Below are 27,692 nucleotides of genomic sequence, written 5' to 3'. Positions count from 1 at the left end.
AATGTGACCCAATTGAAAATATCAAATCCAGTTTCCAATTCTCCATTGGGACCAAAAGAAACCTGTTCTCCAGCACTGTTGTTAAAAGAGACCTGTTGCAAAAAATGGTGGAGCTGAGTGAAAAATAAAAAAAATATAAATATTAACTGGATTCCTTGAATCATATGGAGAAATTTTTGGTCCTTCAATTTTGCTTATGGTCAGTGGAATGTCATTTTTTTTTTCACCAATCGGCACTGTTTATAATTGAAAAAGAAATGCTTTCTCTATCACATAGATTTTCTACTCTGTTGACTGTTTTCACCTGAAAAAAAGTGTCCTATGAAAATTCCAGCACAACATTGACAAAAGAAGAACAAATGACACATTAACTTGCTTTGATCAACCTGGCATATTTGGAATTATAAATGTACTTTTCTGACATAAAATTTAGAAAATATAAAATATTCCAACATAGAAATTTCTAGGCCAAAACAGCTTTTAGCTCCATTACTTTTAGAAAATAAATAAATAAAATATAATTGAGAATGATTTAAATTTGAAATTTACTTCATGCTATTCATTGAGAAAGATTTTACATTTGAAACTGTTCAATATACAAGTTGCAGATTGAATGAGATCCTTTACATATTATTTCATACATAAAATAAAGTACATAAGTTATATATCTTGAACTTTTTCAATATCTTCATTTTACTTTCAAACTGCATCCAATTTTGCATACAAGACCTTCATTATTCAGATCATTCAGATAATATTTGAAAAAAATGATAGGTTTTTAAATTTTTCTTTTCCTGCATATAACAATACCAATAACTATCTGCTAAGAGAGGGAGGATGAGGGATTTCATTAAAAGTATGAAATATAGAAAAATAAAGATTCTTTAATTTTTAACTGCCCAAATAAAAAGGAAATGAGAAAAAACATCCAGATACAAACTGAGCAATGTGGTATATACAGTACCATGCAATGAAAGATGTGGAGCTCTGTTCATTGGGGAAACAAAACAATCCCTTCATAAACACATGGCACAACATAAGAGAACAAATCCATCAGGATAAGATTCAGCAGTCCATCTGCATTTAAAAGACAAATGCCACTCTTTTGAAGATAACAAAGTTTTGGACAGAGAGGACTGCTGGTTTGATAGAGAGGTCAAAGAGGCCATCTATGTCAAAACTGAACAGAGAGGGGAGGATATCACTTCATTTATCTCCAGTCTATAACATAGTCCTTTCAATAATTCCAAGAAGGATTCACACTCATTTTGCACTACTCAGGTGACCCTGAGGACACAGATAAACCTCCAGTGCCCTCAACAACTCTCTAAAAGAATGCAAATGACCATTCCTTGCATTTATATGCAAGGAATATAAATCCTTTCATTCCCCACCATCCAGTCAGAGCTGAAGAAGCTTCTTGGATAAGAAGTGAGACATCTTCAAAGAAAAACAAGGAAGTCCAGTTGCATCTTGAAAAAGCATCTTTGGGATAACCAGAACCTGGATGACTGAGAATTCCATAGACTCCATAAACAGAAAGGAGGAAAAAATATATATATAAGCCAGCACTTTTCTACCTGATCATCCAGAATTTTGCGTTGGTAAACATTACCTGCCATGGTGATTGAAAGAAATGCTTCCTCCTCCTCTCATCAAACTTTTGACCATCTTTGCATTTGGAGGATTGCATGGCCCTCAGAGCATGTGCCACAGCATAGACTGCATTGTAGATGGTGTAACTATGCCCACCCATGGTGGTCTCAAAGACAGAATTAGGAAGAGTCTCCAGTTTCTCTTCTCCAGTGCAGATCCTTTCAGCATTCCCATCGGTAATATCACTGGAAAATGAACATTCAAATGCATCTTTCCAGAAATCCCTAATGAACCCATCTTCGTTTTCTGTGTTTGGGTATCTCTTCTGCATAAATTGTTGGAATCCTGTTAGCTCCTTTGAGTGAATTGCAAAGGAGAGCGCACCATTTAGAAAATCAATGGAAAACTGTCTTTGCATAAGGATCGAGGTGAATTCCATCTGGGCTGTCATGATCCAAACCTTGGCCTTCTTCTCCTCCGGAATATCATCAGAATCTAAAACAGAGAGTATCACTCTCAAAGCCACTATGCTTGTAATTTCAGCATTCAAGATCACTGCAATGACTGTACTCCCCATGATCACTCTGTATAATTTATCTGCTTCCTCCATCATTTCAGCAGCTTCACTACCATACATTATTTTGGGAAGACATTCTATAAAGTCAAAGCAGATTCCTCTTTCTGAAAACATGGAAAGACTCTTTTGAACAAATCTCTCCATATCTTCTTCATACAGAGAAATCATCCCAACCCAGGTCCATCCAAAATACAACAGTAAATGTAGTATTCCTTTAAGCTGGTGGATCTCATCAGGGAACATCCATTTTACAAAAAGTGCTGAGTTGTCATTATACATCAAGGGTGGTGATCCATAAGTGATCTAAATGGGGAAAAGACAGGACCTAATTAAAAAGGAGTTTTCTAGAAAAAAAAATAAAAAATAAAGGACTAATGCACATATCCATATGTAATACAATAACTGTGTTTGAGTGGGTATGCAACGCAAGTTCCTAAAAACTTTTTTTTAACCAATTAATATATTCAAATTTAGTACTGCTCATTAAGCAACAAGGAGATTCCTTTGTTGTTATCTAATAACTTCCTCATCATTAAATGACAAATATTTTTTTGTTTCTGGAGTGATTATGAGAACTCAATTTCTGAAAATAATATACTCATAAACTTTCCATCTTGCTCCATATTTTTCTCACCTGTGGAAATTTGTAGTTGCACAGAGTGGTTGCCATGTTGAGACAGGTTTTAGTACGGGGTCCTCCAATGATGGCTATCATATTCGTCTGGTCATTACATTTGTAGTTTGGGATAAATTTATCCTTTGTGGATAGAAATTCCATTGCTAAAAGAAAAGTTGTATATTCCTCAAGATAGTTGGTAGCAATGTGGAAACCGAGGCTAACATTGGACAAAATCCCAGAATTTTCATTGATCTCCTTTACAGCAAATGCCAGAGCCAAAGTGTGCTGGTAATTATGAGTGAGAAACCTTCAGTGAGAATTATAAACCTCATGAATATACTTCTGCTTTAGATTCAGACAGTAGATATTTTTTAAAATTTAAAATATCTACTGTCTGAAGATATCTACTGTCTGTCACACACTCTCTCTCTCTCACACACAATACATACACACTTACTGTGTGCATATATGAGATGTGTATACATACACACATACACACATGCATACATATATACATACACACAAAACAGATGTCTGGGAAACCATAAGATAGGGAATCATTGATAAAGTGGAGCAATAAGCTAAAATTGAACCAAGATATCATTTACAGACTGCTTTCTTCTATATTTAAGACTCTTCTTCTGTACTTAAGATTCTAAATTCATGATAAAATATATCTTCCAGGATTAATTTGGATGCTAAGGTAGTACTTGATTTCACTTTTGTCTATATTTTGCCTATATTTTTCTAAGAGCAGGAAGTCAGTTCCACTTTTCCACTGTAGAATTGTAAAAACTGGAAATGTTTCTCAAACACATTGGAGGGCTTATTGTTTTAATTTCTGGTTTAGATGAAATGTGAAGAAGCTGAGGATTATACTGAGGACATCTCCAAGTTTTAAATTTGTCAATCTTCTTAGTGTCATAGAAAGTGTGATTTGTCCCAATTTAATCTCCAGTGATTGGACAAGCTGATTTTCTCTCAGTTCTGGAATTAAAAATGGCTAATCATGGACATTGGAATTAGCATACTGACCAACTAGCAACTGAAACGTTTCAGCAGAAAAATGGAAGATAGATAATACAGCACAGGTAGAAATAAGGAAAATAATAGGAGGAGATGGAGGTGCAGTAGCAGGGGGATACTTACAGGTACTGATCAAGTACTTCACGAGAAGGAAGGCTTTCAAAAGTGATCTCATTTGAAAGAAAGAAGACTTGATAAATAATGGCAGCAATGATTAAGTCCCCAGACTGATAATACTTGTGGACCACTGGAAGAGGACTACTGAACTTGCAATTATAAATAGGAGAAATTAACATGGTAGGAAAAAAAAATAAAACTAGGGTCCTGAATATAACCAACTCACTGTAATATATGGTCATTATGGAGATTAAAGAGCAACTTCTATGTTACCATTCAGCCAAGGACCTGGCTTGGACATTCATTTACACTATCTAAACTTAATACAATGAAGATTATCTGGAATTAAGACAAGGATTTATCACAGATCAAACACAAATCCTTCTTTTTCTCCCTGCATGCAGTTCTGTATTTCTGAGCAGTTGTTAATGCTATGCAATGTCTTAATCTAGGGTCATAGTTTTGTCAGTGTCTGTTAAAATTCCCTTGAGAGATGGAGTAGAAGGGACAATGAGTATACTTAATTAGTAATCAGTACTATTATTGTTCCAAAAGTACTGTCTTTGAAGAATATCAGGAGGAAACATGTTTACCATATCTCAGTACTCACGGCAACACTGCTATGAACCTTTGGAACTAATACACAAAGTAGAAAATGGTGGAGTGGGAGGTTATATGCACAGAAGAAGAAAACAAAATGGAATTAGGAAAAAGAAAAAAAGAAACATGTCTGTTGAGGTCATAGTGTTCTCCCCTTTGTTAAATACAGGATCTACCTTATAAAGTGGTACTGTAACAATTTCTTAAGCTCCGGAAGGACATCATCCTGGAAGTAAAATAGTTTTAATAGGAAATGGAGCTCAGAAATTGGGGTTGAACCTATTATGGTGGATTTATGCTCCTCCAAAAAGCAGATAGAAAAGATTTTGAGTGCTCCTTCTAATCTCTCTTGTTCTCCGCACACTGCAGCAAATAGAGTACATTTGTGGTACCCCACCTGGCACATCAACTGTGACAATTCCTGTGGTAGACTGATGAGGGCATACTTATAAATTCTGCAGCTTTCTCTCATTCGTTAGCTTAGCAAACTTCTTGATACTCTAAAAACAGTGATGCTTAATTGTTTGTGAACTTAGAATTTAGGCGTGGCTAAGGTCCACTGCATTCAGCAATAATGCAATCATATTACATTGGTGGCTAAATGAGAAAGAAAGAAAAAAAAGGAAGGAAGGAAGGAAGGAAGGAGAAAGAAAGAAAGAAAAAGAAAGGAGGGAAGGAAGGAGGGAGGGAGGGAGGGAGGGAGGGAGGGAGAATTCTGTCTTCAGAACAGAATTTTAACCAAATTCAAGAGAGGATGATTTCTTAGTATGCTTCATGGGTGGAGTAAAAACAAGGGTTATCTCTTGGTTTTTCTTCCTATTTACTTACTGTTGCTTATATAATGTATTAGAGAGAGGTCAGGCAGAAGAGGTATGTTACTGGTCCCGTATCCCATAAGCTTGGGCATTTTGTTAGGTGGGACCTAGCATGAAAGCATTTTCTGCCCTGGCTTATCTTGGGGATCATTCTTGTGCTCAAGGTGTGGCTGGCCCCAACCATGTCATCCTTCTGGAAGGCCCTTAAAATGTCAGAATGTCAAATGTCCTGGATCACATGATAGAGCAGAGCCTGCGACATCATATTACATGATATAACAAGATCTGCCATGACATGACACAATATGATATTTAATTGAAATGCACTGTCTATTATCCTATTTTGTCATTTTCTTTCTATCCTTATAATTTAATTTGGTTTCATTTTAATGTATTTTTTAAAAAATGTATTTGGCCTGTTTTATTATGTACATTGCCCAGGGTGCTATACGAGGTGTTTGGTTATAAAAATTTAATAAATAAATCAACAAATTGAAGTTAAAATCAAATACTGATCTATTTTTACAAGCAACTGCTTTTATTTACTTTTTCTTTTCCTTTCTTTTTTATTCTTTTTTATTTATTTTTCTTCTGCCATTCATAAACAGCAATAAATAACAACCTAATGGAGATTTCGGTATTGTATTAAGCTCAAGAAAGAAACATTTATTACACCACAAAACAATTACTGCATTTTTCAGAGTATAAGACCCACCTTTTTCTCCCTAAAAGGGGGTGAAAATTTAGATGTGTGTTATACACCAAATGTAGCCCCACCCAACTACTGGCCCCCACCCTTTGGCCTGTGCCTCAGAGCAGTTACCTTCTTGCAAGCAAACAGCAAGAAAACACAGCTCCTTTCAGCTTCAGGTCAGCCTAATTAGCACAAGTTGATTAGATCGGTCTCCCGACTCTCAACTGATTTGCTCTCAGCTGTTTTGGCAGGGCTCTGCTGCTTGCTGCGAAGAGGTAAATTGCTGGAGCAGATTTTTTTTTCCTTGTGCTAATCAAGCTATGCTGAAAACGAATCTGAAAGTAAAGTAGGCTGTTTGCTGTTTGCTGCAACATCGCAAAATTAGGCAGAGGCAGAGGGAGATTTCTTTTTCTTCTTTTTCCTCACCAAAAAAGGTAGGGAAACAATGGGAAATTTAGAGCAAAGGAGGAGAGTTCAAGATTTTAAAACACAAAAGAAAAAAAGGAGAAAGAAAAAGGCAAAAATAAAAATGGGAAGGGAGAAAAAGAAATGAAAGAGAAAGATGTTATACATATTTAGGATTGAAATATAAATAGTAGTAAGAAATAAATGGGAAATCATGATTGTAAAAATGAAATGAATAATAATTGGAATATTTGTCTTTGTATTTTTGAACTCTAGACAATGATAAGTTTTTCTTTTTTATTTTTTTTAGAAATATGAATAAGTATAAACTGTAACAATTGAAATACCTTTAATGGTATATGGTTGTGAAAGTAAAAAGGATTAAATTGTAGCTTGGATAACAGCTGGAACATTTTAAAATTTAATTAGGAAAATTGTAATAACTGAAATATTTTTAATTATATATTGTGATGAAAGTACAAATGATTAAGTCGTGATTTGGACCATTATATGGACAAAACTATTTGGGTTATTGGGAGAGTTCAAGATGTAAAAATGAGTAACATAAGGGGAAAGCTCTATTTAACTAGGGAATTGTAGTAATTGAGATACTATTAATTGTATATTGTGTTGAAAGCAGAAATAGTTAAGTTGTGGTTTGGAGGAATATATGGGGAAAATTATTTGGTTTATTATTATTGGTAAATATAATTAATTTATTTGTAAGAAATTGGATTGCATGGAAATAATTGGAATATTCATGTTCATATTGATTAATATACAAAAAAAGATAGTTATATAACTAATTGATTTATATTAAAATGTTGAATTTGTATTAAACAATTGTAATATTACATAATTAACCAATGTGAGGATGGATATAAAAATAGATGACAATGGGAAGGGGTATAATATAGAATAGAAGGGAAAAATTGAATTTGATTAAGATTAGAGATGAGGATGAAGGGTAATATTGGTTTTTTTTAAAAAATAGATGAGGAATAAATTTGGCAAAAAGGAAATATAGAAATTGTAAATTTAACTGAAATGACTAAAATGACTAAATTTGTGAACTGGCCAAATACTCTGTTCAAAAAAATACATTGTATTTTTGTATGTGTGTTTGTCTAAAAAATAAAAAAAAACTTTTTATGAGAAAAAAACAAAGCAAAAAAGGTAGGTGTGTCTTATACTCCGGTGCGTTTTATACTCTGAAAAATACAGTACATCCATTTTGCAGTTGTCAATCAAGGATTTTAAATGTACAATTTAAACAACCCTTTGGACATTAACTTTTCAGGAACCATTGTTAATATTGAATATTGAATATTTTTCCTCATCTTAAAAAGCTTGTTTTGCAAATCAATATAGAGCTCAAAATAATAATCTAATATTTCAAATAAAAGATGCGGAGAAACTATATTCTGAAGACAATTTTGAAGAGATCATCACAACTATTGATTTTTATGCCATCTTCATGTGTGGCTTTCAACATCTCTACCTGCGTATGTGACCTGATAATAAAGGAGAATGTTTCTTTACAAGAACATATCTGGTGCATTGAATAAGAGAATGCAGTCATATGAATTATGTTTGTTTACTTTCCCAGTACTCTCTAACTTCCTTGGTCCTCTCCCTTTCATAAGAATTTTCATGTAGAACAAGACCAACATTTATTTATTTATTTCTGTTTCATATTTCTTATCCTCCCATCTCCCTCAGAGATAACCTCTGAGTGGTGTATAATATAATCAATAAAATTAACATTAAAATCAGAATAACTTAACAATAAAACTTAAAAAAACCCAGGCTGCATTATCTTTTATGCTGTCATAGACTGACTGCAACTTAAATATCTGTTTCCCTATATATACCAAGCTACTACCTTGTATGTCACTTTGATGTGATGATATGAGGGAAGAATGCATACACCCCAAACTGCAAAAACAGAACAGAAAAAGCCCTAAATGATGAAAGTAACCAATTAGACTTCAGTCAAGAGATCTTATATAGATATATCAGTTTTATTTTTTTATTAATTGCTCCTTTTTATTCAAATCAGGTCTCAGAATAATGATATAGAACTTGGGGGAAAAGATGCAGCCCAGTAATCCAGCTGCTGAAGCCAAAATGGAGAAGATCTCCACAGCAACCACATATTTCCCTTTGGTGCTCAAGTACGTGGGAACAAATGACACCCAGACACAACAAAAGACCAACATGCTGAAGGTGATAAATTTGGCTTCATTGAAGCTGTCAGGTAAATTCCTAGCCAAGAAGGCCACCATGAAAGTGACAGCAGTCAAGAGCCCCATAAAGCCAAGTACTGTATAAAACATTGTGGTTGAACCTTCATTACATTCCAGGACTATTTCTTCAACCATGGAGTGCATGTCTGAATCTGGAAATGGGGGAGAAATTGCCAACCACACTACACAGATGGTGAACTGAGCCATGAAGACAGATAGGACAATCGTGTTGGCCATTCTTCTCCCCACCCATTTCCTCATTTTGGAGCCTGGCTTGGTGGCCATGAAAGCAAGAACCACTATGGTTGTTTTACCCAAAATACAAGAAAGGGCAATAGAGAAAGTGATGCCAAAAGTACTTTGTCGCAAGAGACATTTCACTTGATCAGGTTGCCCAATGAAGAGCAGAGTGCAAAGGAAGGAGAGCAGGAGAGCAATGAGAAGAATGTAGGTGAGGTTCCTGTTGTTGGCTTTGACAATGGGAGTGTCCTGGTGTTTAATGAAGATTCCCAACACCATAGCTGAGATGACAGAAAAGGAAACTGAAATTGTTACCAAAGAAATACCCAGTGGCTCTTGGAAACTCAAATAAGTTACAGTTTTTGGAAGACAATTATCTCGACCTTTGTTTGGATGTTGATCCTCTGGACATGGGAAACAATCATCTAAGTCTGGGGGAAAAGAACAAATGAAACTGTTTCACAGAACCATTATAGGTTTTAAATATGAAAAAGTAATAACGTACTAGATTTAATAAGATCCTATGAGTTCATATTATTTTTCTCAAAACAATTTAAAATGGAATTCATTATATAATGCAGTGTTCAGTTTCAATATTCTTTAAGTTACACAGTTATCTCAAAACATTTATATAACACTTACTCTCCAGCTGGAATACGAAGGAAAAATAGTTGAAATGGCAGGAAAAAATGTTGCACAGATTGAATTTGATGGAAAATGATCTTACAGTAAAACATATATAATAAAAAGACTTCTGCATTGTTTACCAACAAGCATTACCTGTCAAATGTCTACAAGCCATAAGAAGAAGAATCTTGGATGAAATGGATAAAATGTGTTTAAGGAAAAAAGGAACTTCACTTGTCTTTTGCAAAAGCAAGCTTGGGACAAAAAGGACCTTGGATGATTGAGATTCTGCATCAGGGATGAAATGCTCCTGGTTCGGATCAGATTGCCTTATCTGGTAGCGATGGCAGTGGGTGGTTTGGAGAACTGGTAGCAAAAATTCTTGCCCCCCCCCCCATGCCCAGCTGATCTGTGCGATCATCAGAGGCTCTTTTTTTTTTTACTTTTTAAAGCGTTTTTTCTATAACCTCTTTGGCTGAAAAAATGCTTTTAAAAGTAAAAAAAAAAAAGCCTCTGATGATCGCACGGCTCAGCTGGGATAGTCAGAGCCTTTTAAAAGCATTTTTTTTCTACAACCTCTTCGGCTGAAGTGGTTGTAGAAAAAAATATTTTTAAAAGAAAAAAAGCCTCTGACGATCAGGCAACTCAGCTGGGATTGTCAGAGGCTTTTAAAAGCATTTTTTTTACAACCTCTTTGGCTGAAGAGGTTGTAAAAAAAAATGCTTTTAAAAGTAAAAAAAAAAATGTTGGGCATACCCACCCAGACACATTATCCCCCACTAAGCCACACCCACACAACCGGTTGTAACAAATTTTACATTTCACCACTGCTCTGCATAGACATTAAATTTCTCTTTGAATTATAAACAAGTAGTTCATGTTTTTCATTACTCATCTATACAATGTACCAAATAGCCCAAGATTTTCAGTCACCATAATACTGATTAAAAATTGAACCCCAATAATATTTATTTAATTGTTGATATATTCAATATATTCCTTTGCTTACCCATTTGGTCAGCTATCTTCCCTTCTGGACATTGTCTACAGTCATAACAGCAGGATAATTTTCCTTCTATTTTTACTTTGCTGTAGCCAAAAGGACATTTCTCATTACAGATGGAAAGAGGCAAGGTCTGTTGATAAATAAAATCAGAATTCTTTCACATGAAGAACATATAGGTTGCGAGTGTTCATTTCAACAGTAATATATACCCAAACTTTTCACTTCCTTATCAACCCAAATTCACCAAAACAATCCTTTAATTCATTAATATCTTTCTCAAACCTCAACAACTAAAAGAGGTATGAATGTCCATTCCCTGAATGCTGCAGCAGCCAAAAAAGCCAACGCAGTCCTAGGCTGCATTAACATAGCAATGTTAATGCCACGTTATAATGTCTCAGTAGGACCACACTTGGAATATTGCATCCATTTTTAGTTGCCACAATATAAAAAGCAGGGGTGAAATGCTCCCGGTTCGGACCGGATCGGGCAAGTAGGTAGCGATGGCGGCGGGCAGTTCGAAGAACCGGTAGCAAAAATCCCTTCCCCCCCAGCCTCCAGCTTGCTTATCTTAGCTGCTGGTTGCAACGCCTACTTTGCTTCGCTTGCTGTAATCCCTGCAATCCATTGCATCAGCAAGAAACTGAATCTCCCTGCCTGCAATCAAGCTCATCGGTGAGCAGCTCTATCTGCCTGCCTGCCTGCTTGCCTTGTCCCGGTAAGTTTTTTTCCCCTTGGGAGCTTTAAAAAAAATAGTTAATTGAGTAATTTTTTAGTTGTTCTTTTTTTAGACCTAGCCATTTAAAGTTTAGGAAGTTTTAAATTTAGCTGCTTTTATATAAAAATAAAAATAAAATAATATTTGTGCAGCTTTCTGAGATTTAGTGTGTTTCTGTAGTGTTTCACTCTAACTACACAAACACAGAAAATCTCACAAAGCTGTATGTGGAATTTTGTTTGTGTAAAGTATGGTTTTTTGGGCTTTTTGTAGCTGTGTGAGGTTCCTGCTTGTTGCAGGGGCCATTTTGGGTCTAGCACAGCTGCTTTTACATTGTGGGTGAGCCAGTTGTGTTGTGTTGTGTTGTATGTGTGTAAAGTGCGAAAGTTGGTTTTTTGGGCTTTTTATGGCTGTGTGAGGTTCCTGCTTGTTGCAGGGACCATTTTGGGTCTAGCACAGCTGCTTTTACATTGTAAGTGAGTCAGTTGTGTTGTGTTGTGTTGTGTGTGTAAAGTGTAAAAGTTGGTTTTTTGGGCTTTTTGTGGCTGTGAGAGGTTCCTGCTTGTTCCAGGGGCCATTTTGGGTCTAGCACAGCTGTTTTTACATTGTGGGTGAGCCAGTTGTGTTGTGTTGTGTTTTGTAGGTTAAAAAAGGGCAAATAAGTGACATCGACCTGGCCACGCCCACCTTACGACCAAACCATGGCCACCCAGTCACCTTACCACCAAGCCACGCCCACTAATTAAGCCACACCCACAGAACCAGTAGCGAAAATTTTTAGATTTCACCCCTGATAAAAAGATGTGGAGAATATAGAAAGAGTGCAGCGAAGGGCAGCAAAGATGTTTAGGGGATTGGAGGCTAAAACATATGAAGAACAGCAAAAAATTTTAGATTTCACCCCTGGGTTGTATGTAAAAGTAATTAATTAACTTGATTGCCTACTGTTGTCCATCTCTAGGATTCATTTCATTATATATAATTGCATTCTGTTTTGCCGTTTATCTTACTGTTTTATCTTATCTAATTTAATTATATTTTACTGTGTCTGATGCTCATTTTAATAATGTAACCCACCGAGTAATTATTAGAGATTAGTACTATGGTATGATGTTGCACTGGAACTAAGTAAATGCTGTAGGCATTTAGATTTTAAGCCACTTATATATACTTTAATAGTTTATGTTCATATACATCAAACAAAAAAAAACGAGGTTGTTAAATCCAAATTTGATAGTGATTGTGATTTAATCATTTATTCCTGTGGATCAATGAATACATAATTTCCTAAAAACTGAAAAATGAGACACACCTGGTTAAATACATGGGGCCAAACAGCACTCTTTGCAGAAATGGTGAGGAGCTTTTCTGGGGGAGCCATGGGGTCAAACTTTCCAATTTGGACTTTCAAAAAGGACTTGTTTGGAAATGTGACCCAATTGAAAACATCAAACCCAGTTTCTAATTCTCAATTGGGACCAAAAGAAACCTGTTCTCCAGCACTGTTGTTAAAAGAGACTTGCTGCAAAAAATGATGGAGCTGAATGGGAGTGAAAAACCACCAGATGGAGTAGGATGGGAAAAGAGTTGAAATAGCAGCAAAATATGTTGCATGGATTGAATTTAATGGAAAATGACCTTACAGTCTGATATATATATTAGCCAAACGTCTACAAGCAAGAAGAAGAAGAATCCAAATCTGAGAAATCTATTGATCTTTAAGAGAGATTATGCTATTTAAAGTGAACTGGTTGATTGTACCATTAAATATTTCCTAAAAGTGATCTTTCAAAAAGCAATCTGATTTTCCTTGTTTTTCCTTGAAGATATTTTGCTTCTCATCCAAGAAGCTTCTTCAGTTTTCTCTGAAGCCTAAAATGAGAAGTAAAATGTCTTCAAGGAAAAAAGTTGTCTTTTGAAAAAGCAACCTTGGGACAAAAAGCACTTTGGGTGACTGAAAATTTCTGTAGTCATTAAATATCTTGTTGAATTATAAACAAGAAGTTCACATTTGTATTTCTCATCTATGCAACCTATCAGATAGCTCAATATTTTCAGTCAGCGTAATACTTTCCTTCTGGACATTGTCTACATTCATAGCAGCAGGATAATTTCCCTTCTATTTTTACCTTGCTGTAGCCTAAATGACATTTCTCATTACAGATGGAAAGAGGCAAAGTCTGTTCATAAATAAAATCAAAATTCTTTCATTTGAAGGACTTATAGGTTGGGAGTGCTCATTTCATCAGGTATATATACCAAAATTTTTCACATCCTCATCAAATCTTAGTGTCCCATTTCTCCATTTTTTTTAAATTCACCAAAATAATTGTTTAATTAATTTTTTTCTCAAACCTCAGTAACTAAAAGAGGTATGATTGTCAACTCCCTCAGTGCTGCAGCTGCCAAAAAAAAAGCCAACACAGTCCTAGGCTGCATTAACAAAGGGATAGATTCAAGATCAGTTGAAGTCTTAGTGCCACTTTATAATATCTCAGTAAGGCCACGCTAGGAATATTGTATTCAATTTTGGTTGCCGCAATATAAAAAGATGTGGAGAGAAGAGCAACAAAGATGATTAGGAGATTGGAGGCTAAAACATATGAAGAACAGTTGCTGAAATTGGATGTGTCTACTTCTATGAAAATAAGAATTAGGGGTGACATACAAGCAGTCTTCCAATATCTTAAGGCCTGCCACAAAGAAGAGGGGGTCAACCTATTCCCCAAAGCACCTGAAGGCAAGATAAGATGCAATGGATGGAAACTAATCAAGGACAGGATCAACCTAGAACTAAGGAGAAATTTCCTGACAGTTAGAACAATTAATTGGTGGAACAGCTTGCCTCCAGAAATTCTGGGTCCTCCAACAAGGGATATTTTTAAAAAGAGATTGGACAACCATTTGTCTGAAATAGTGTAGGGTTTCCTGAGTAGGATTGGGCTGGATTAGAAACCTCTAAAGTTATTCTATTATTTCCCCACTCAGCTGATGTTTGGAGTTGAAATCCATACCTCATAAACTCACTCTCCTTTCTAGAGTGAGAGAATGACTAGCCCAAAATCTTTCAGCTGGCTTTGTCCCTGAAGCAGGACTAGAACCTCAGGTTGTTTTTAAGGATTTGCAGAGAATGCTGATAATTCCCTCACTCAACTGTTGCCACAAAAATGCTGATTAACTTAATGTTAGCCCTAACACTAACCTTTTTGTCCATCAGTCAACATTTTTTTGGGGGGGAGGAAATCTATGAAATTATTAAGTTGAACTATGTATGATGCCACTTATAAATCAAATTCCCTCTTAGAAACCTGCAGTCCAATTACAAAGCAGTTTTCTGTGCCATATTGTTTTTCTCATTGGTTCATATAGGTCAGTGATGGCTAACCTTTTTGCCATTGCGTGCCAAAACCAGGGGAAGTGCGGGGGGTGGTGGTCACGCGTGCGTGCCCACACCCATAATTCTATGTGTCCCACCCTCTTGCACATGTGTGCATGAACCCCCCCGCGCGCTTTTGGCATGCGATGGCACGGTGGGGCCATTTTTCACCCTCCCCAGGCTCCAGAGCCTTTCTAGGAGCCTGGGGAGGACGAAAATGGCCTTCCCTACCCTCCCCCCCCAGGTCCTCCAGAGGCTGGAAACAGCTTGTTTTCCTAATTCTGGTGGGCCCAGAAGGCCCAAAAATGGAGCTGAGCTTGCGTGCCCACCTATATGGCTCTGCGTCCCACCTGTGACACTCATGCCATAGGTTCGCCACCATGGATATAGGTTATATAAATTTTATTTCAAAAATATTTGCTTCCCCCCACTTTTATTTCATTTATTAAATTCATACACTGCCCAACAGCATGTGTTAGGCAGATAGGTAGTATATCCAGCAGAAAGTCTAAGGTAAAACAAAGACTTTCTGCACCCTGTTTAATTTTTTTCGGGGAGGCAAATATAAATTTAAATCTAAATTAAATTTATTAAGATTTAATTAAAATCTTAATTAAACCAAAAACCACGCTTATGCCATTTTTACAATATCTTCACTCTGTTGAGCCCTTGCTGAGCTATATAATGGACAATTGAGTAGGACATGTATTTAAAGATACCTGACTACTTCAGATGTCCTATTCAATTGTCCATTATATAGCTCAGCAAGGGCTCAACACATAAAGATATTGAGAGGACTTCCGGTTTGGCGTTGCGGCGATGCAGACGGGGAAATGGCGGGGCTCTTATGAGCCTTGCCAAAACCCCGTCTGGCTAACTAACGCTGACAGGTCTGTGGACCTACCCTGTCCTGAAGGGACAGGGGAAAAAAGAGGGACCCCTTGGGCAGCTGAGAGGAACAGGCAAGTTCCTCAGAGGCCGGAAGCAACCCTCTAAGTCAGTGGTGGGGACAGCAGTTATGGCGGCTGCCTCGAGAGTGCAACAAATCAGGAGAAGCAAAGTGCAGGAGGAAGGAAGAAAGGATGAAGCGCTTTGGAGCCAGGTGAGTGATACCAGCCCAGGCGAGAAACAACGCGCTAATGAGGATATTTATAAATAAGACCCCCAGCTTTACTTAGCGGTTGAAGATCTGAGGGGCTTGAAGATTTTTTGGGGGGGAAAAGGGAAAGAAGTTTTAAACCTTTTAAGAACTGTATTTCACCACTGATTGATTGGAGGGAATTGCTTACTAACTAAATAAAGCTGGATATTTGAACTTTTTTCTTAAAACTGAGAACTCGAAAAGAAGAAAGTGAACTAAGGATTTGCCACCTTTAAAAGCCAGACAAAGAGATCAAATGGATTGCTACATAAATGTTTCAAAATGGCGATTGAAACTGTGACTGTTTCACAGTTGAACAGAAAATGAAAGTGCTCATTGTGGAAATTTGCCTTCCCTGAAAAGAACCTATTTGACTTGCTACATATTGTGGATTACTTTGAAAAGAACTATGGTTTTTTTGAACTTTGGAGATTCCTATTCTGTTGTTTGATTGTTTTACAAAGAAAGAAGAGATACAATGTTTAATAAATTTTTAACTAACTAGCGCAGCAACAGAAGTTTTGGCGCAGCAACAGAAGTTGTGAAGCTGATGTTTTACTGGAAGCAGACTTTATAATGGAATTAAAAGGATATGCAGAGTTTTAAGCATGGAAGTATTGACTGAATTGAAATACACATGGACAAATAAGGAAAAGAAGAAGCAAAATAGATAAATTGGATAGCAATGTTTGGATGTTTAATTGTTTAAATGGTTCAAAACTTAAATGAGCTTTAAATAAAAATAAGAAGTGTTCACGGTAAATAAAGATAGAAATATTATAAAAATAGAAATGGGAAGTCAAGGTGATTAAAACTGATATGTTCATGAAAGCACAATTTGTGGTAACATGCTCTAGTTTTAATTTGATATCAAAGTGGTGGATGATAATTATGATTAATTGTTAATGATTTTAGAAGATGTATTAAGGTACACAGATGGAAATTAAATTGTGATTATATTTAATATATATTGGAAATGATTAATATTAAGAAATAAATGGGGATACACCCTGGAAGAGTATAGTTGAGATAGTGGATTAAAAGATAATATGTGGAAAAATAAATTTTTAATAGGCTAGTAGAATAGCAGTTGGAGTTAATGGAGGAGAATATGCTGAGAAATCAGCCAAACAATAAAATGCTGGAAATCAGCCAAATAATAGGTGGAGTAGAGGAGGAGAATGCTGTTAATCAGCCAAATAATAGGTGGAGTCAAGGAGGAAAATGCTGTTAATCAGCCAAACAAAAAATGCTGTTAATCAGCCAAATAAAAGGGGGAGTTAAGGAGGATAATATGCTGAAAACTCAGCCAAAATATGCTATGCTGGAAATCAGCCAAATAATAGGTGGAGTAATGGAGGAAAATGAGGAGAACATATTGAAGAATAATTATTAATAAGGGGTGAAAAAGAAAATGTTGGGGGATAATTAAAATGAAATGGTAAATTTTGAGATTTTGGTGTAAAAGTTTAAGAATATAACAGGATAGATTGAGTTTAGAAAACGAGAAAAATAGAAAGAAATCTTGATTAATAAATTGAAATAAAAATTGAGTTGTATATATTTTGAAATTAAGATTTGTGGTGATAAAATTGTAAGGTAAATATATAGATTAATAGAATAGATTGTTTTTGTGTTTAATGTTGACGCTAAAAGGAGCAAGGGATAAAAAATTTAGATAAAGCGGTTTTGAATTTCGATTTATAATTGAACTTATAATTGAATATAAAAAGGAGATTTGTTTTAGTAGAAGATTAGGATGTATGATGAGATAATAGAAAGATTAATTAAGATGTTGAAATTTATGTTAAAATTGTTTGTTTTACATTTGTTAAATTAATGTACCCATTTGTGACTGGACCAAGTTCTGGAAAAAAAATTCTGTTTTATGTTTATGTTGGAAAAAATAAAAAAAATTACAAAAAAAACCCAACATAAAGATATTGCTTCACAAAAAGTTCTCAAACAAACAAAATAATTCTATTTTCTTCAGGGCTCAAATATATATGCAGTCACTTGAACTGTTAAGTTTATAGTTAGGCTTCTCCAACAAAGACCATCTTATATACCACACATTGAGGTTGCATGTAACAGTAATTAATTCACTTAAGTGCCTACTGTTTTTTATCTCCAGGATTTCATTGTATATCTTTTTTTAAAAAAGTTTGATTTATATGCCGCCCTTCTCCGGAGACTCAGGGCAGCTTACAATGCACTAAGCAATAGCCTTCATACTTTTGTATATTTATACAAAGTCAGCTTATTGCCCCCACAACTGGGTCCTCAATTTACCTACCTTAGAAAGGATGGAAGGCTGAGTCAACCTTGAGCCTTGGTGAGATTCGAACCTGCAGTAATTGCAGGCAGCTGGATGTTAATAACAGGGTGCTTTAGACCACTGTACTATCAAGGCTCTTTGCATTTTGTTTTACCATATCCCATTTTATCTTCTCTAATTTTATTGTATTTTAGTGTGTTTGATCCTCATTTTAATAATATGATCCACTGAGAAATTAGTAGAGGTTACTACTATGGTATGTACTGGGATGATTTTACACTGGAACTAAATAAATCCTGTAGGCATTTAGACTTTAAGCCACCTATATATACTGCATTAGTTAATGTGCATCAAACAAACAAAAAATGAGGTTGTTAAATCAAGTTTGATTGTGATTATTATTTAATTATTTACTTCTGTGGATCAATGAATGCATGATTTTCTAAAAACTGAAAAATGAGACACACCTGGTTAAATATGAGGGGCCAAACAGCTTCCTTGGCAGAAATGGTGAGTAGCTTTTCTGGGGGAGCCATGGGGTCAATCTTTCCAATTTGGACTTTCAGAAAGGACTTGTTTGGAAATGTGATCCAATTGAAAACATCAAACCCAGTTTCCAATTCTCCATTGGGGCCAAAAGAAACCTGTTCTCCAGCACTGTTGTTAAAAGAGACGTGCTGCAAAAAATGATGGAGCTGAATGAAAACAAAAAACAAAAAACAAAGAAATATAAATATTAACTGGATTCCATATAATTTCTTGAATCATATGGAGAACTCTCAGTTCCTTCAGTATGGTTTATGCCCAATGGAAACTCATTTTTTTCACCAATCTACACTGTTTATAATTGAAAAAGAAACATTTTCTCTATCACATAGATTTTCTACTCTTTTGTCTGTTTTCACCTGAAAAAGTATTATATGAAAATTCCAGAACAACATTAAAAAAGGAAGAACAATGACATATTAACTTAATTACAATGACAAATTGTAATTGACAATGACAATACATTAATTACATTAAATTATATTTTATTTTCCCCCCCAAAGATAACTGTTGACGTGGAAGAGAAAGCTGTTTTGACTTTAAATTTCTATATTGCAGTATTCATATGCCAGAAAAGTAAATACATAAATCCTAATATGCTGGGTTGATCAAAGCAAAATATCATTGAAAACAAATTACACTTGAAATTTTCTTTATGCTATTCATTGACAAAAAATTTTACATGTGAAATTGTTAAATATAGTAGATTGAATATGATACTTTACATAGCATTTCACACATAAAATAAAGTTCATATGTTAGGGGGTTTTTTTCAAACTTTTTCAATAGCTTGTTTATTTTCAAATTGCATCCAATTTTGCATAATTGACCTTCATTCTATAGATTATTCAGATAATATTTGAAAAAGACGATAGGTTCTTAATTTTTTTTAAAAAAACCCAGGCAACCCTGGGTTATCAGCTAATATAAATATATAAAGACACTTTTAGAAGGAAACAAGGGAAAAAAACTATAAGCCAACATTTTTTACATGATTACATGATTTTGCATGATTCCTGATTTGGATTAATAAACATTACCTGCCATGATGATTGAAAGAACTTCCACCTCCTCTTATCAATTTTTCGACTCTCTTTGAGTTTGGAGGCATGCAAGGCCTTCAGAGCATGTGCCACAGCATAGACTGCATTGTAGACACTGTAACTATGTCCATTCATGGTGGTCTCAAAGACAGAATTAGGAAGAGTCTCCAGCTTCTCTTCTCCAGTGCAGATCCTTTCCACATTCTCATTTGTAATATCACTGGAGAAGGAGCATTCAAATGCATCTCTCCAGAAATCCCTAATAAACCCATCACCTTTTTCTAAGTTTGGGTTTTTCTTCTGCATAAATTGTTGGAATCCTGTTAGCTCCTTGGAGTGAAGTGCAAAGGAAATTGCACCATGAAGAAAATCAATGGAAAACTGTCTTTGAATAAGGATCGAGTTGAATTCTATCTGGGCTGTTATGATCCAAACTTTGGCTTTTCTCTCCTCTGGAATATCATCAGAATTCAAAACAGAGATTATCACCCTCAAAGTCACTATACTTGTACTTTCATCATTGAAGATCACTGCAATGACTGTACTCCCCATGATCACTCTATATAATTTATCTGCTTCCTCCATCATTTCAGCAGCTTTACTACCATGCATCATTTTGGGGAGACATTCTATAAAATCAAAGCAGATTCCTCTATCTGAAAAAATGGAAAGATTCTTTTGAACAAACTTCGCCCTATCTTCCTCATATCGAGAAATCATCCCAACCCAGGTCCATCCAAAATGCAACAGTAAGTACAGAATTCCTTTAAACTGGTGGATATTGTCAGGGAACATCGATTTTACAAACAGTGCTGAGTTGTCATTATGCATCAACGGTGGTGATCCAAATGTGATCTAAGTGGGGGAAAGACCAAAGAACCTAGTTAAATGGGAGTTTTCTAGGGAAAAAAATAAACGACTATTGCATATATCCATATGTAATACAATAACTGTGTTTGAGTGGGTATGCAAGGCAAGTTCCTAAAAACTATTTTTTTACCAATTAACATATGCAAATTTAGTACTGCTCATCAAGTAACAAGGAGAGCTCTTTGTTGATAACCTTCATATCTAATAATTTAGTTTAGTTTAGTTTATTGTCATTGCACATGGTACAACAAAATTAAATGGCGTCTTCAGTGTACATTATAACTATAAAAATAAAAACAAGAAACGTACATCCTTTACATTCTATATAATTGAAATTGAAAACCCAATATTGCACTATACCGTATAATTCAATATGGTTATTGCCCTGGTATAAAAGCTGTTGTTCAGCTTATTTGTCCTTGTTTTTATTATCCTGTGCCATCTGCCAGATGGTAATAGTTCAAAAACAGAGTGCCCAGGATGAGACGGATCTTTAAGAACGTTTTGAACTTTCTTAAGGCAGCAGGACCTATAAAGTTCTTCCAAAGAGGAGAGAGGGCAACCAATTATCCTCTGGGCAATGATGTTGACCCTCTGGAGTGCCACTGTACAATTGGCAAACCATTCACAGGTGCAGTAAGTTAAAAAAAACTCTTTATGGTGCAGCGGTAGAAGGCCACCAGCAGTTTTTCATTCGGTTGTTGTTTCCTGAGAAGTTTCAGGTAGTATAATCTTGGCTGGGCTCTTTTGACCAGTGCTGCAATGTGAGTGCCCCAGGTCAGGTGCCTCAGGTCAGGTCCTTTATGATAACACCCAGAAACTTAAAACTGGCCACTTGCTCCACTCGGTCTCTATTGATAAGCAAGGGCTGGATGTCTGATCTATTCCTTCTATTGTCCACTAGAATCTCCTTGGCCTTATTTCTGTTAAGGACCAAGTTATTGTCTCCACATGACGAAAGTGACCGCGCCACCTCATCTCAATAGGCAGACTCATCCTCCCCACTCCCCCCCGGAGATCAGTCACACCACTGTTGTATCATCTGCATATTTAGTAATAGTATTACTAGCGTGAGTGGAAATGAAATATGCAGATAAAGAGTATAGAATAAGGGACTCAACACGCAACCCGTGGTGTACCAGTGTTAAGAATAAGGGCTGAAGAGATATGATTACCTAATCTGACCGTTCTAATAACTTTCTCATTAAATAACAAATATTTTTTGCTGCTGGAATCCTTTTTGTAAGAGTGATTATGAGGACTCAACATTTGAAAATAATAAACTCATGAACTTTCCATCTTGCTCCACATTTAACTCACCTGGGGAAATTTATATTTGCACAGAGTGGTTGCCATGTTGAGACAGGTATTAGCTTGGGGTCCTCCAATGATGGCTACCATATTTGTCTGGTTATTACATTTGTAGTTTGGGATAAATTTATCCTTTGTAGATAGAAATTCCATTGCTAAAAGGTAAGTTGTATATTCCTCAAGATAGTTGGTAGCGATGTGGAAACCGAGGCTAACGTTGGACAAAATCCCAGGATTTTCATTGATCTCCTTTACAGCAAATGCCAGAGCCAAAGTGTGTTGGTAATTATGAGTGTGGAACCTTCGGTGAGAATTATAAACTGCATGAATATACTTCTGCTTTAGATTCAGAAAGTAGATATTGTAATTTTGTGTATATACACACACAAATTGAAAATATCTACTGTCTGAAGATGAAAAAATGTCTATTGTCTGAAGAAATATTTACTGTCTGAAGATATCTACTGTCCGTCACACATACACATATACATACATACATACATACATACATACATACATACATACATACTGTGTGCCGATATGTGGTGTGTGTACCTACACACAAAAACAGATGTTTGGGATACCATAACTTGAGTATATGGATACTGAATCATTGATAAGGTGGAGCAATAAGCTAAAATCGAACCAATAAATCATTTGCAGACTGTTTCTGCAAATTCATGGTAAAATATCTCTTCCGGGATTAATTTGGATATTAAGGTAGTATTTGATTTCAGTTTTGTCTATATTTAGCCCATATTTTTTTAAGAGCAGGAAGTCAGTTCCATTTTTCCACTGTACAATTGTAAAAACTGGAGAAGTTTATCAAATACATTGAAGGGCTTACTGTTTTAATTATTGGTTGATATAAAATGTGAAGAAGCTCAAGATTATACTGAGGACATCTGCAAGTTTAAAATTTGTCAAGCTTTTTAGTGTCCTAGAAAGTGTGATTTGTCCCAATTTAATCTCCAGTGATTGGACAAATTTATTCTCAGTTCTGGAATTAAAAATGGCTAACCATGGACATTGAAATTAGCATACTGACCAACTAGCAAATGAAACGTTTCAGCAGAAAAATGGAAGATAGATAAAACAGTATAGGTAGAAATAAGGAAAATAAGAGGAGGACCAGGAGGAGCAGGGGGATACTTACAAGTACTGATCAAGTATTTCATGAGTAGGAAGGCTTTCAAAAGTGATCTCATTTGAAACAAAGAAGACTTGAAAAATAATTGCAGCAATGATTAAGTCCCCAGACTGATAATACTTGTGAACCACTGGAAGAGGACTACTGAGCTTGCAATTGTAAATAGGAGAAATTAACATGGTAGGAAAAAAAGATAAAACTAGGGTCCTGAATATAACCAAATCACTGTAATATACAGTCATTATGGAAAGTAAAGAGCAACTGCTATGTTACCATTCAGCCAAGGACCTGGGTTGGGCACTCATTTACATTTACAGATCAAATGCAAATCCTTCTTTGTCTCCCTGCCTGCAGTCCTGTATTTCTGAGATGATGTTAATGCTATGCAGTGTCTTAATCTAGTTTTGTCAGTGTCTACTGAAATTCCCTTGAGAGGCGGAGTAGAAGGGACACTGACTATGGTTAATTAGTAATCAGTACTATTATTGTTCCAAAAGTTCTGAAGAATATCAGAAGGAAATGTGTTTACCATATCTCAATACTCAATGCAGCACTTTCATGAACCTTTGGAAGTAATACACAAAGTAGGAAATGTTGGAGTGGGAGGTATTATGCACAGAAGAAAACAAAGTGCAATTAGAAAAAAAAAAGAAACTGTTGAGGTCATCATGTTCTCCCCGTTGCTAAATACAGGATCTACCTCAGAAAGTGGTACTGCAACAATTACTTAAGCTCTAGATGGACTAGTCCTGTGATGGCGAACCTCTGGCACGCGTGCCAGAGGTGGCACGCAGAGCCCTCTCTGCTGGCATGTACACCATCACCCCAGGTCAGATCTCCATGGCGTTGCTTTTGTGAGCTTCTGTTTCCCTGCAAACGATGAAACAGAAACAGAAGCTCACAAAAGAAAAAGATCTTTTCCTCTTGCTGTGCTGCCGGTGTTGGGATGCCCTGCCAGCTGGTCTTTGTCCATATGTCCATGCATGTCCGTGTTCACGCATATCCATGCATGCACATGCGCGCATGTCCATGCATGCACATGTTCAGTCATAGCTTTCCATTTGGGCATGCTTGCGTGCACAATTTGGGCACTCGGTGTTTAAAAGGTTCGCCATCACTGGACTAGTCTGTGCATTTTGTTAGGTAGGACCTAGCAGGAAAGCACTTTCTGCCCTGGCCTTATCTTGGGGATCATTCTTGCTCTCATGGATGTGGCTGGCCCCAACCATGTCATCCTTCTGGAAGGCCCTTACAAGATCGGAAAGTCAAATGTTTATTTATTTATTTTTTATTTATTTGTCGAGTACATATTAGATAATATATATAAGCATGAATTGAATACATAAAATGAATACAATTAAAGGGAACATTTGGACAGGGACGGTAAGCACACTGGTGCTCTTATGCATGCCCCTTACAGACCTCTTAGGAATGGGGTGAGGTCAACAGTAGCCAGTCTATGGTCAAAATTTTGAGGGTTTGGGGATGAAACCACAGAGTCAGGTAGTGAATTCCAGGCATTGACCACTCTTTTGCTAAAGTCATATCTTCTGCAATTGAGTTTGGAGCAGTTCACTTTAAGTTTGTATCTATTGTGTGTTCATGTATTATTGTGGTTGAAGCTGAAATAGTCATTGACAGGTAGGACATTGTAGCAGATGATTTTATGAGCTATGCTTAGGTCATACTGAAGGCGGCGTAGTTCTAAATTTTCTAAGCCAAAATTTCAAGTCTGGTGGCATAAGATATTTTGTTGCGAGCGGAGGAATGGAGGACTCTTCTTGTGAAATATTTCTGGACACGTTCAATTGTATTTATGTCTGATACGCAGTGAGGGTTCCAGACAGATGAGCTGTATTCAAGAATTGGTCTAGCAAATGTTTTGTATGCTTTGGTTAGTAGTGTAATATTATGGAGAAGAAACTATGCAAGATTAGATTTACAACCCTAATGTCTTTTTGGCGATGTTGTTACAGTGGGCTTTGGCACTTAGATCATTTGATATGAATACTCCAAGGTCTTTGACAGAGTGAGGGCCATTTACAAGGTCATGTCCACTCAGCTTGTATTTTGTGTTCTGATTCCTTTTGCCAATGTGTAAGACAGAGCATTTGTTGGTTGAGATTTGGAGTTGCCAACTTTTTGACCATTCTGACACAAAAACAAGGTCTTTTTGAAGGGAGAAGCATTGTTGGTGGTGTTAAATAGTTTTACATCATTGGTGAAGAGAACACAGTTACTTACAATATGATCATATAGGTCATTTACAGTATGTATAGTATGAAGAGTGTTGGTCCTAGAACATTGCCTTGGGGGACACTGCTATTAGCAGGTGCAAGATTTGATAGGGCACTCCCTATTTTGACCACTTGTTGTCTGTTTGACAGGAACACATTTATCCAATTATTTAGGGGTCCGGAGATGGCATAGGATTTTAGAAGTAGTTTGTCATGTACCAGTGAATCAAAGGCTTTATGAAAGTCTATGTAAATTGCATCTATTGCTTTGCCCTGGTCAAGATTTATAGTCCATATGTTTTTGCAGCGTAGAAGTTGTAGATTACAGGATAATATTTTTCTGAAACCAAATTGTTTATTAGAGAGTAGGTTTCTAGATGGAGGGTAATGGATTGGTTGATGATTGATTCCATGACTTTGCAGGTGATGCAGCATAAAGAGATTGGTCTGTAATTTTCGACTAGGCTGGGGTCTCTCTTTTTGAAGACAGGGATGACCGTGGCTAGTGACCATAGGTTGGGTAGGGAGCTGGTCCTGAAAGACTTTTCAAAGATTATGCTTAGGGGTTCTGCTATAGCAGTGAAAAGCTTTTTTAAGAAGTATGCACATAGTCCATCAGGTCCAATAGATAGAGATGATTTTATAGATAGATAGAGATGTAGTGCCTTTTCAATGTTATCTTCTGTGAAATCTATTTGTGTTAGATTGTTGTAGTTATTAGTGGTACGACTAGGGAATGTTGGTCATTGCTGTTTACAAAGACTGGGTCAAAGAATGTGTTAAAGAGGTTTGCTTTAACTGTTTCATCATTGCATTTGTTACCATTAGGTCCTTTGAGGGGTGCTGTGGATCATATCTTAGAGGTAAGCCTGCTACATCATATGACATGACATTACATGACCTGTCATGACATGACTGATCTACTTTTAAAAGCAACTGCTTTTATTTTTTTTTCTTTTACCTTCTTATAGTATAATTCCTATACTAGGAATTCGAACCGCCAAAAGGCTGACCTTTCTGATCGACAAGCTCAGTGTCTTAGCCACTGAGCCACCTAGCCAGACTTTTAAATTGAATTGTCATTCAATGCTTATGAATAAAAGTGACAATGCCTCAATGAGGACTAGAATTGATGGTTCCCTAGTTCCTAGCATACTACGCTACCCAAAGTGGGTCTCAAACATTCAGATTTGGGGCAGTGGGGATTAGTGGGGATTCCTCTGTTTTTTTTTAAAAAAAAACAATGGTTGTGAAGAATATTGGGAGGCTTGGTTGTTTTCTCTTTTGGCAGAGATCTTGTGAAGACTAAGGGCTACAGGACACAAAGTCAATTATTTTCAAAAGAGTGCAATTGTCTATCAATGACTTCAAATATGCCATTAAAATGAACCTTTGGACATTGTAGTATTAAAAAAAAAAGACAGAATTGTCTTCTTGATTGGCTATTCCAGTTTATACTGATTAGGGCTCAAAATAATTATCTAATGTTTCAAAGAAAAGATGCGGAGAAACTATATTCTGAAATCAATTTTGAAGAGATCGTCACAACTATTGATTTTTAGGCCACCTTCATGTGTGGCTTTTCAATGTCTCTACCTGCATAAGTGACCTGATAATAAAGAAAAATGTTTCTTTAGAAGAACATGTCAGGTGCATTGAATGACAGATTGCAGTCACATGAATTTTCTGTATGTTTACTTTTCCGGTACTCTCTAACTCTCTTGGTCCTCTCCTTTACATGGGAATCTTCACGTAGAGGAAGATCAACATTTCTTTACTAATTTCTATTTCATATTTCTTAACTTCCCATCTCCCTCAGAGAGAAACTCTGAGAGGTGTAGAATTAAACTTAGAATAATTTTATTTTCACTTTGAATGTACACTAATTGGCATATATAAAAATATAATTTCATTGCATACAACTCTCAAAAGGTCACCACCTCCAAAATGCACTACATAAACATGACAAAATTAATAAAGAAATATGCATATACACACATTTATTACAGGACACAGAGAAACAGCACAGTCTAGTTTGGATGTATACATGTAAATGGAGAGAAAAATTGTGAGTTTACCAGATGGATGACCTAGGGAACAAAGATGTTACAGAATCTGGTAGTCCTGCTAGAAATACTTCGAAACCTCCTCCCAGAAGGGAGCAAGAGACCATGAAGTGGGTGTGTGGGGTCTCTAACAATGCTTTGAGCTCTAAGCACATAGCTCTCATAAGCAATATCCTGAATAACAGAAAGTGAGCTTCCTATAATCTTCTCAGCTGTCCTCACCACTCTCAATATATATGGAAAGTCCAATATGGACTTTTTATCTGACACACTGCTTCCACCAAACCAAACAGTGATGCACTTTGTTAAAACTCTCTCAATGATCCCTCTGTAAAGAGGGGCCAGGACAAAAGGCGGAAAATGTGTTCTCCTCATCCAATGCAGG

At 36.1% G+C, this 27,692-nt stretch overlaps 2 protein-coding genes across 2 annotated transcripts; both read right to left on the bottom strand.

Moving 5' to 3' along the window:
- Positions 1 to 1,576: 1,576 nt before the first annotated feature.
- Positions 1,577 to 2,521, bottom strand: LOC148113841 (vomeronasal type-2 receptor 1-like). Its single transcript, XM_087893449.1, has one exon. The coding sequence runs from the start codon at positions 2,450 to 2,452 to the stop codon at positions 1,577 to 1,579; it is 876 nt and encodes a 291-aa protein (XP_087749575.1). The 5' UTR covers positions 2,453 to 2,521.
- Positions 2,522 to 8,463: 5,942 nt separating this feature from the next.
- On the bottom strand, positions 8,464 to 23,989 carry LOC117673026 (vomeronasal type-2 receptor 26-like). The gene is made up of 6 exons (XM_034430161.2): positions 23,907 to 23,989; positions 21,864 to 22,155; positions 19,671 to 20,528; positions 18,552 to 18,779; positions 10,575 to 10,701; positions 8,464 to 9,369 (listed from the first exon to the last, which is right to left on the bottom strand). The coding sequence occupies exons 1-6, from the start codon at positions 23,987 to 23,989 to the stop codon at positions 8,474 to 8,476; spliced, it is 2,484 nt and encodes an 827-aa protein (XP_034286052.2). The 3' UTR covers positions 8,464 to 8,473.
- Between the last annotated feature and the right edge of the window lie 3,703 nt (positions 23,990 to 27,692).

Source organism: Pantherophis guttatus, chromosome 4 (assembly GCF_059756535.1).
Source record: "Pantherophis guttatus breed Tessera chromosome 4, ASM5975653v1, whole genome shotgun sequence".
Lineage (NCBI taxonomy): Eukaryota > Metazoa > Chordata > Lepidosauria > Squamata > Colubridae > Pantherophis > Pantherophis guttatus.
This window is presented reverse-complemented; position numbering and strand designations above follow the sequence as displayed.